This window comes from Dermochelys coriacea, chromosome 1 (assembly GCF_009764565.3).
Source record: "Dermochelys coriacea isolate rDerCor1 chromosome 1, rDerCor1.pri.v4, whole genome shotgun sequence".
NCBI lineage: Eukaryota > Metazoa > Chordata > Testudines > Dermochelyidae > Dermochelys > Dermochelys coriacea.
This window is the reverse complement of record NC_050068.2, coordinates 231,076,949-231,088,394: the sequence shown is the minus strand read 5'-3', so window position 1 is coordinate 231,088,394 and position 11,446 is coordinate 231,076,949. Positions and strand designations below refer to the sequence as shown.

The following is an 11,446-nucleotide window of genomic DNA, read 5'->3' as shown; positions in this document are numbered from 1 at the left end:
AGAACGAATTGGTGGTATATGATAGTTGCATGAAAGTATAATTATTATATTAGTTGCCATGTACTCATTAATTCTTTCACATAAGGCTGAAGTTGGGGAAAGACAATATTCCTGTGGAAAACTTCATAATGTTAATGTGAATCTAATTGTTGGAACAACACCTGATGCTGGCATTCTGCATGAAGCAAAACCCATTTGTAAAAGACTGATAAGTCTTTACAATGAATAAGAGAAATAAGGTTACTTTTAAAAATTTGGAATGGTACTGGCCAGAGTTTTCACATGTGAAATGTGTTTGATACTGGATATGGTAAAATACTTCATAAATCCACACAGCAGACATTGACATAATGTGCACAATTCATCCTAGGACTGAGACTCATACAAGGCCACCTTCACCACTTACATCTTGGTTTGACTGCTTAGGGTCCAATTCTATATGTGTGTGTATACCAATCTCCCCTCTGTTTTTTCCACCAAATGCATCCGATGAAGTGAGCTGTAGCTCACGAAAGCTTATGCTCTAATAAATTTGTTAGCCTCTAAGGTGTCACAAGTACTCCTTTTCTTTTTGCGAATACAGACTAACACGGCTGCTACTCTGAAACCTGTATACAGTTATGCATATGAGTGTTTGGAGGATCGGGCGTTAAAGTAGGGCTTAAGTTGTAAGGAGGGTCTAGCACCAGAAGTTTTCACCCCAACTGTTTTCCAGGGAATCCTGCTCTCACTTCCTGACAGAGTACAGAGTCTATGACGGTTTTATACAATGAAAGCTCCAGGTACATGTGACCTAGGGAGCTGTTACAGCTACTCTTCCATCTAATGCAGCAAAAAGACTCTCACTCTCTCTGCCTCTCTGCTGTGAGTGGAACAAAAGGTCCCAGACTCCCCACAGTTAAAGTGATTGGAAGGCTGACCAGCATGAATTCAAACAGAAATGAAGAGGAGGAAACAATTACACATCTTTAACATAAAAAGAAAAGGAGTACTTGTGGCACCTTAGAGACTAACAAATTTATTAGAGCATAAGCTTTCGTGAGCTACAGCTCACTTCATCGGATGCATTACTCACGAAAGCTTATGCTCTAATAAATTTGTTAGTCTCTAAGGTGCCAAAAGTACTCCTTTTCTTTTTGCGAATACAGACTAACACGGCTGCTACTCTGAAACCTGACATCTTTAACATGTGATTTTCACTAAGAAAGTTGTCATGTCTTTTTCTAGACTGTTCATGTGAAACCACAAAAATGAACAGTGTTGAGTACTTAGTGCAAAACTCCATACGAGGAGAGAGTGTGGTATTGTGATTTGAACATGAATCTTTGGACTCCAGCCATATTTCTGAGAAAGGCGTGTCAGGTGACACCCGCTGAGCTGACATCTGTAAATTGCCTCTTTTGTGAATAATAGGTAGAAGTGCAAGCAACCTCAGTGCAAGAAGTTGCACAGCCAAGGAAGCTTGAGTGAGAGTCCATTTGGGTAAGTTGTGGAATTTCCCCAATTCCCAGTGATTTTAGTGGGCATTAAGGATGCTCAGTACTTCACAGGATCCAGGTCCATTTCATCCTTAGATCTTGAAGCACTTTACACAGTATCATTATCACCATTTTACAACTAGGAAAATTGAGGCAGAGTAACGATAGTGACTTGCCCAGATTCACAAAGCCAGCAAGCGACTTGACTCCTAGCCACCAAGCCCTGCCCAACAGCATGCCTTTGAATCAGGCTCAGATATTTTCTGCTTCTGCTACTTCTGAAATCTGTCTTTTCTGGCCAAATTCAGATTCCCAAACTTGATGGATCCAACTCATTTGTGTCAATTTTCCCAATGCTCATGATTTTTATGGCAAGTCTCACAATATTTGGTGTAAAGAAAAGGAGTACTTGTGGCACCTTAGAGGCTAACAAATTTTTAGAGCATAAGCTTTCGTGAGCTACAGCTCACTTCATGAGCTGTAGCTCACGAAAGCTTATGCTCTAATAAATTTGTTAGTCTCTAAGGTGCCACAAGTACTCCTTTTCTTTTTGCGAATACAGACTAACACGGCTGCTACTATGAAACCTGTCAATATTTGGTGCGTGTCAAAGCCCCAGCTCCTGGAGTCATGTGAATATGTGAGAATCTCACCCTTTTCTTTTTGTAAGTAACTTTCTGGGCCTCATATTTTTGGAGGAAGGCTTGAACATGTGACTCGAGCAAACCACTCAGATGCTTAAAAAAACAGAAGGTAAATAAAAAGGACCCCCCCCCTCCACACACACACACGGATTAAAAGGTCATTATTTGGCGGGAGTGTGGGAGGCCTCACTCAAGGTTTTTGAACGCATGGGGCTGGCAGCACAGGGTGAATCTTGTCATCATGGCCCCCGGGTGCAGCGCGGGGCAACCAAGCGCCCTGAGGCCGTGTCTCAGGGTTTGCGGTACTGGACGTTACTTGGCTACAGGCGCTGGGCTTGGGAGCAAGAGGCTGCGACCCCCCACCCCGGCCAGCGGGTGGCAGAGGGCGAGGAAGGGGCTGCAGGGAGAAGGGGCACGAGGCTAAGGCGCTGTCTGCAGCCCTGGGGCTGAGCCACGCGGGGGGGCGGGGCTCCCGAGCGGCGGCCTCCCGCCTGGAACCTCCCGCCGCGCTGCGAGGCCCAGAGCCCAGGAGCCGGCACCTTCCCCCGCCCGCCCTGACGGAGATCTCGCGAGAAGCGCGCGGCTGAGGGGGCGGTGCTGAGAGCCGGGGCTCGGACGGGTCCGCGGCGGGGCTTGTGCCAACCGTTCGCCGGGCGGGCTCGCCTCGCCCGCTCCGTGCCGCTGGGGCCGGGGGCGTTCGCCATGGCCGAGGCGGGGGCCGAGGAGGAGGAGCAGCAGCAGCAGAGAGCGGCGCCGGCAGGTCAGGGGCGGGGGCTGGGCCTGACCACAGACAGACAGACAGACAGACAGACAGAGAGGGGCTGCCCTGTACCCCGTGCCGGGCTAGGGCGCTCCTGCCTCGTCCTCGTCTGTGCCCGTCCCGTGGGGCGGGGAGCTGTGCATTCCCGAGTGTGCGTGTGTACATACACCCATTGTGTGTTATCCTGGGGGGGGTATACACACACACACACACACACACACACACACACATTGTCTGTCTGAAGTGAGCTGTAGCTCACGAAAGCTTATGCTCTAATAAATTAGTTAGTCTCTAAGGTGCCACAAGTCCTCCTTTTCTTTTTGCGGATACAGACTAACACGGCTGCTACTCTGAAACCTGACTGTGTGCGTGTTATCCTGGGTGTGTTTCTGTGTGTGTGTGTGTCTGCGTTGTATCCCGGGCGTATTTCTGTATCGCGGCATATGAATGCACACATACGCAGTGTGTCTTTTTTCTATCCTGGGTGGTTGTGTTGTGCCCTATCTATGTGTGTGATATTCCCAATATAGAAAAGGAGTACTTGTGGCGCCTTAGAGACTAACACATTTATTTGAGCATAAGCTTTCGTGAGCTACAGCTCACTTCATCGGATGCATTTGGTGGAAAATACAGAGGGGAGATTGATATACACACACACAGAACATGAAACAATGGGTTTATCATACACACTGTAAGGAGAGGTTTCAGAGTAGCAGCTGTGTTAGTCTGTATTCGCAAAAAGAAAAGGAGTACTTGTGGCACCTTAGACACTAACAAATTTATTAGAGTATAAGCAAAATGCATAAATGCATCCAATGAAGTGAGCTGTAGCTCACGAAAGCTTATGCTCTAATAAATTTGTTAGTCTCTAAGGTGCCACAAGTACTGTAAGGAGAGTGATCACTTAAGATAAGCCATCACCAGCAGCAGGGGGGGGGGAAGGAAAACCTTTCATGGTGACAAGCAAGGTAGGCTATCCCAATTTCACACCGCTTTTCTTTAATTCATAGTAGTGCATCACCCTTCCATTATGTTCATGGACATACTTTTTTCCCAGGCTAAATACTCACTCTCTGGCTCAGAGCACAGTCATGATTCTGCCAGCTCACTTGCCCATGTGGTATTATTGAAGTCTTAAATGGGGAAGCATCTGCATCTGCAAAAAATAACCTGTTTTGTTGTTCATCATGTACACCCACACATAGATCCTATACTAAATAGTTACATACTAATCTGGTTTATTATCACTGTTGTAGACCTATGTCTGCACTTGGATGAACTGGGCTAAATACCTTTTTTTCCCTGGTCTGTAATGCACTGTTTTTGTTTTATTTAGTAGTTGATTGATATGGCTTTACTTTATACAAACGTTTGTGTGTAATATGTCTGTTAGGTATCGGTTTTCTGATGTGTACTAGTTTAATCCATCATCTTAAGTGTGGTGTTTCTGTTGTGTGTGAATATACTTGGGTTTGATGATCTTTGTTCTTAACCATAACCCTCTGGACCTGAGTGAGGTTCAAAATTAGCAGCAGTTTGGGCTTTTTCTCCTTTAAAATGTATATATTGCTCCCTTCCATGATTTCAATCTGAGGAAAGAAATAGATGCTTTGTACCCGGCTGTGAGGCACAGAAGAGAGAGTGAATTCCTGCTTCAACTGTCACTTTTACTTCACTTAGTTACTAGTAAACCTTTTGGTGTTTGGGTTTTCTTTTGTGTGTGTGTGTGTGTGTGTGTGTTCATTCTAGTCACCTTAAAAATAGGTCAGAATTTTTTTTCCTGACTGTTTGTCGCTTGGTTTATGGAAGCTAGAGAGCATTTGATTGTTTAAATGGGTGTGAAACAGTGATATTTTGTTTTTATAGCGTGTGAGGTTTATTTTTTTATCTTTAAGCTTCCATGAAAATCAGTTCAAAAGGGGAAAATGTATTTGATCCACACTGTATATCTTCTGTAAGGAAAGGAGGAAATAGAAGCAAACCAAAAACAAACAAACAAAAAAACCAAAACACTCCTCCCCCAAAACACTGGATTTGCATAGCTTTTTTTTTTTCCCTTCCCCTGGAGAAGCGCCCATAGGAAGGAAAATGTACCATAGGGTCACATTTTATAGTAATTTATATTTCTTACTCTTGTCAATTTCCACTATCAGATTGCTGATACTTTTTCGCGTTGGTTCTTTAAGATCTGGTAGACCAATTGCTGTATTAGTAGTTTTTATTACTTTTATTGTTATATTATAAATAGCTTAACTTGTGTAAAAGACTGTAAAATTTTTATTCCAAAGATTGAAATAGGTCCAGACCAAACTATTGATTAATACTTACTTTTAAGTTTACCCTTTCACATTATTATTATTTGTGCACTTGTATGAATTAAAAAAAACCCTAAAATTAATTATTGACATTAGCTCCCTGTGGGTTTGTGTTTTAGCTAGAAGTAGTAATATACCATCATGCAAACCCCCCAGTAAACAGATGTGCTCTTCAGTACCATTGAGGAAAACCAAGAGCCAAGGTATACCACTGAAAACTCCTGGTTGAAATTCTGTTGATTTCAATAGGTCCAGGAGTTTTGCCATTGACTTCTGAAGAGTCAGGATTTTGCCCACAGTCATTGGAATGTAGGACTCGGGAGAGAACAGCTAACATCAATTCTCCTAACAGGATGTGCGGCAACAGGTGTTTTCTCAGTTTGGATCCAAGCTCCATGGTACAGTACTTTGTAGATTGCCCTGAGTTGCACCTGAAAGTGACTAAGGAGGCAGTAAAGATTTTAAAGCACTGGCATAGAATGTTCTCTGTAGCTAATTACATTCATGTATACCAACTGGGCCAAACCCATATACGTAGTTCAAATCTATTTACTAAATACATGTGTCATAAATATAAAGGGAAGGGTAACTACCTTTCTGTATACAGTGCTAGAAAATTCCCTCCTCGCCAGAGGCAAAATCCTCTTACCTGTAAAGGGCTAAGAAGCTCAAGTAACCTGGCTGGCACTTGACCAAAATGACCAATAAGGGGACAAGATATTTTCAAATCTGGGGTGGGGGAAGGTTTTGTCTGTCTGTGTGATGCCTCTGACGGGGACAGATCAAGAAAGCAAGCAATCAAACTCCTATAGAGTTAGTAAGTAATCTAGCTAGAAAATACGTTAGATTTTCTTTTGTTTTTGGCTTGTGAAATTCGCTGTGCTGGAGGGAATGTCTGTCCCTGTTTTTGTGTCTTTTTGTAACTTAAGGTTTTGCCTAGAGGGATTCTCTATGTTTTGAATCTGACTGTCTGTGAGATTATCTTCCATTCTAATCTTACAGAGTGTTTCTTTTATCTTTTTTTGTTCTTCTAATAAAGTTCTGTTTTTTGAGAATTGACTGAGGTTTTAGTGTCCTAAACACCCAAGGCTGGTCTGTGCTCATCTTGTTTATTCTCAGCCCCCTTTCCTGGGGAGGCCTAAGACTTGGGGGGATATTTTGGGGGAAGACGTCTCCAAGTGGTCTCTTCCCTGTTCTTTGTTAAATCGCTTGGTGGTGGCAGCATACTGAATCCCAGATACAGGGAATTTTGTGTCTTGGGAAAGTTTTAACCTAAGCTGGTAGAAATAAGCTTAGGGGGTCTTTCATGCGGGTCCCCACATCTGTACCCCAGAGTTCAGATGTGTTTGTTTGATTAAAATCACTGGGTTTTGACTACTGCTTATTCAAGCCAGTGATGGCTCTATGAATTTTTTGTTGAGGAAATATCAAGTATATAAAATTGTCTGTACTAGTACTTATTGATGTAAATATATTTCTGTAACAAAGGGTGACATAATTATTTTTATTTTCTGTATTTTTGTTTCCAAAAATAGGAAATAAGAAACTCAATGATTTTGATTTAACCTGTTAAGTGTTTATCATCTATTTACTGTCATGCTTGTAATGTGTTCAGTACTAATTCTCGGTTTCTTGCTCCCCATTATGTGTGGTGGGTTTTCTGTTCGTGTGTGAGTTGTAGTACAAAAAGTGGAAAAAATTAATTTAGGTCAGTATACATCTACTACTTTTGCTATTGAATCTCTTTAAAACACTGACAGAACTTTGAAATTTTGTTTTCTGTATGAGTGCTAAACATCAGTGTGAATAATCTAATATCTTTTTATGTTAAATTTTAAAACTCTGAACAAAGGATAGTTAATGTGCACGCACAAACACACCCTTGTTAATGGAACATTGTTGCTGAAATTTTTTGGTGTACACAATTTAGGAGCTTCAAAATGATAGCTGTCATAGCAACTGTAACTTGGCTCCCCACACAATACTGTGTGTAATTAGGTACCTTTGAATTGAGTCTCAAGTTGGGCACCCATGATCATTTGTTGTTTTCGAAAATTTAAACTAACTGTGATTATTTTCTGTTTGTGGGTGTTTAGGTGAGTTGTTGCTGTGTGACTGCACTCTGTGCATGTTCAGGGTTTTCATATTGTGGCCCGGAAGTCAATGGGACTTGTAAGGTTTTACAAGATTGGGCCATTTCATTGGTAAAGAACTGTCCAGTCTCTTATTACGTTCATTTCTAACTTACTAAGTTCTAACTTACTCAGACTTTTTCAAACTTGTCAAAGCTTGTTTTCTTTGCTGAAATCTTGGAATATGTCAGGTCTGAGCTACTAAAATATTCTGAATTAATTTGAGCATAAAAACTATCTGAATAGTTTTCTTAAAGCATGAAAAAACCACCATTTTTATGCTCTGACAACTCAAACTGCTGATAGAATTTTCTTCAAGCATAACCCAACAAAAATTCACCTCTGGGCTAAGAACAAGCATGAGAGTTTTGAGTAATTTCCCTTCCCACCTCCTACCCCCAAAAAGAGGATTAGCATGAAAATGCATTTTCATTCCTAAATTATAAGAATGAAACGCTGACACAACTTTAATAACAGCCACAGTTGTGCAAAGGAGGGAGTAATTGCACCAGGGTGAGAAATTTCCAGTGTGTGCCCCGTCTATAGAAAATGAAAAATGCTATTGGCAGAATTTAAATGTACCTACTTTGTTACAGTTATATGAGTCCATTACCAAGATCAGTTTTTCCCAAACTTGGGACGCCGCTTGTTTAGAGAGAGCCCCTGGCGGGCCGGGCCGGTTTGTTTACCTGCTGCGTCCACAGATTCGGCCGATCGCAGCTCCCACTTGTCCCTCAGTTCCCCGTTTTCTTAATCTTGAGTCAAACCCTGTAGTGACAGGTTGAAACGACAGATTGCCAAAAGAAAGCTCCTTTAGTTTAGTAATGAAATCTTCACCAGCACCAGCAAGGTAGTGTTTTTATAAGTCCATCAGAGAAGAAGTGTAACAGCATATCAGTTACAGTGAATCATAAAGAAAGTAAGGTAGATAGAAATGAAAGATGAATGCGAGAGGTTAGTGACTTTCTTAGGTTGATTGGAAATATTTAAGACAAGGAGTGAAAAGAAAATTCCTTTTAAATAAAGGCAATTTGAGAACATATGCAATTACAGAAGTAAGTCTCTGAAGGGACAAATCGTGGATTTCAGTTTGTTCACCTACCTTCCTTGTTTGATCTGCTATGATTGCTAGAAGAACCTAGTTCACTGGCCTGCCCTGGTACAAATACATAATTCCTACTTCATTCAATGCAATTAGTTCAAGTGGTGGTAAATTAAAAAAAAAAAAATCCGGTAGTATTTTATGTTTATAAAAGTAATTTTCGACTTCTAAATTAATGGTGTCTTTTTAAAAGAAAAAAAGGCATATGAGTAAACAAAATTAAAAGCTCCCTTTTCAGACAATAGGTACAGAAATTATATGTTTAATTTGTGTATGCGTTTACTGCAGTTGTGTACCTAGTTACACATCTACTTTGCGTACCTCATGTTCTGAAAATCTGGCTCTACAATCTTAAAATTAAGCTGTCTTTCTTTTAATTGAATAATACACATCTGAAGATGCCAAAATGTTCTCTTTGTTTAATAATTTTTTTATGTACTAAAACTTTCCAAGGCTGCAATATGTAATTTGTTTCAGCCTACAGCAGGTTGTTGTAGTTTTAAACTCAAGGAAAAGATACTCTCTTCATAGTCTAAGGCATCATTTGAACAGATCTTTGGCTTAAATAGTATGACTTGGTGTGACTTAGTAAGTGATTGATGTAATTTAACTTCAAACTTGCACAGACTTAATTACCTACAAGTACTGCTTTCACACATGTTGCATATATCACTGTGAGTAAATTATGACTTTTAAACTTGAGCTTTGATATTTTATCTTATGCTTGGTAAAGTTTTCAGAAAAACTGTAGGGATAGAGTAAGGTAATGGGCCCATTCTGTGGCAATTTCATTTCTTGTGACTTTAACCAAAAGTATTTTGTTTCTAATCTGACTCTTATTCTAAGATGCTGCAGTATGTTTTAATATCCATTTGTAATGAAGATCTTCAGTTCTTACTTACAGTATACAGCATGTAGAGTAATTGTTTCTTAAACAAAAATAAGTTCTTCAATATATTACTTTTTACATGTTTTCCATTAAAAAATTAATCTTGGTTGCTTAACAGAATTTGAATTTTATGTTTTTGGGGTTTTTTTCCTGGATTTTCAATAGGAGGAGCCACTTCAGTGTGGAAAATGTTTCTCACAGTATCCCATGTAACTACCCATTACTGAAGTGTTCTCCTTGAGTCGTATTGACTGGACATTGACACAACCTCACAAAATGGGCAGTGCTAAAAATAAATGTTCAGGGACTGATTAAATGCAAATGCACTCAAATATTTTATATTAAGTCATCACATACTAATACTGAAATTTTAATAATTAGGATAAAAGGTAGAGAAAATTCTTATAGCCTTCTCTGCGATAAATGAAAGCAAAAAAAGCCAAGTGAATTTACCTCTATATCATATATAAATAATACACACAAATGCAAAAAATAACAAAAAAAACCCAGCTATGTCAAACATACATTTTTGAGATTGCAAAGTCAAGAACTCAAATGTTAGGAAATACTAGATTTACAGTTGCCTTTGCAATCTTATTTCTGCCCTCTTGTACATCCATCTTGTGCTTTAAATTGGCAGGGATCCTGTAGCAAAATAACATGTTCTCGTGTAATTAAGGACTGTATCATAATTAGGTTGGTTGAAAATCCATATATCACCCTCCAGTAGCTGGTCACATTGTTGTAAAGTGTTTGAAGGGTCTTGCTAAGACATTTCCACCCATAAGTGTGGGAATCTTAGTGTGAAATCTTAACTTAGTTCTTTCTGCACCAATGGGCCCGCCTGTCAAATCAATGGCAATGTGCATATCGTTGCATCTCTCTCCCTATGAAAATGGCAGTTGCAGTTATCTCTGCAAGAAGGGTGGGGCCCTGATAGTTCTTTCTGAACAAAGTGTCTCATAGGCGTCGTCCTAATTTCTACCAAAAGTTGTCAGACTTCCATTTGAACCAACAGATTCATCTGCTTATATTTTCCCTAAACCACATGCTTCTAAGACAGAGGCTGAGCTCCATTTCCTGTCAGATGTGCATTAACACTTATTCATAGAGAACAACATGTTTTAGCTTCACATCAAGATTTTATTGTTTCAGTAGCAGAAAAGATGAAGGGGAAACCAACTTGTCTAGCGATGGTCTTAAATGGAGATCTGTGTGAGATCCTGTTATGAGGTGGCTAAAGTGGGTCCTCTTGCTTCTCTCAGAGCTCATTTTACCTGAAGTTAGGCAGCCTCTGCAGTATCTTTGTAATTGTTTTCCTTTTGTGGACGTGTGCGAAGCAGACACCTGGGAATCTGTTCACGTATTTACAAAGCAGTGCACTATCATTGAAGCTTTCAGACCAGATGCTGTGTTTGGAAAGGCTATGTTACAATCTCTGTTGTCCTAAGAATCTGAATTGCAATCTCTATTACATTGGGAGTCACCTTAACTAGTCAAGTAGCCAAAGAACAAGCATTTGAATAAGAAAGGAAAGTTGCTTGCCTATGCAGTAACTGGAGTTCTTAAAGATGCATTGGCCATATTACATAGTCCATGACTCATCCTCTATCCCATTTAGTCCCATGTCACCTGGATTTTGCTGTGGAGAGGAGATGGTGGCATTTCTCCTGTTCTGCGCTTTTATGCCTTCATTATGGGGCACTGAATTCTAGGGCACATTTGTGGGCACAGTGGACACTGCTGACCAAAAGACTCCAGTCTTGGGCACATGCATACTGTGATGTTGCACTCCATATGAGTTTATGAAAATATGCTAATAAATGTGAATATAATGTAACTGGAATATACTTCATGTAAAAGGTCTCTTGTAAGGTATCATTACAAAGCTTATAATCTATTGAGTGTGTTCATTCTTGTATCTGAAACTAGAAATATGAAATATAATTCTGAGGTCCTATTGTAATTATGCAAAGTGTGGGCCATTAATGGTAGTTTGGAATCTTGATGGCTCCCATTAACTAGGACAGTTGATTGTAGATGGCTGTTTACTTGCAAGCCTTCCTGTGAGTCAGGCCGGGAAGAATGAAGGCTTGGGGCCTCACAGGACATGTGACCATGTCACC

General features: G+C 40.3%; 1 protein-coding gene across 6 annotated transcripts in view; it reads left to right on the top strand.

Annotated features, from left to right (window-relative positions):
* Positions 1-2,711: 2,711 nt before the first annotated feature.
* Positions 2,712-11,446, top strand: part of ARNTL2 (aryl hydrocarbon receptor nuclear translocator like 2) — a 58,855-nt gene continuing 50,120 nt past the window's right edge. For 3 of the 6 annotated variants that reach the window (XR_006281911.1, XM_043516048.1, XM_043516041.1), the window contains exon 1: positions 2,712-2,882. Coding sequence is in view for 4 of the 6 variants with exons in the window: in XM_043516048.1 (XP_043371983.1) it covers positions 2,825-2,882 (58 nt within the window). In the remaining 2 variants the exon portion in view is untranslated. The remainder of the gene's footprint in view (positions 2,883-11,446) is intronic. The other 3 variants (XR_006281912.1, XM_043516064.1, XM_038409088.2) reach the window with 2 other exon arrangements.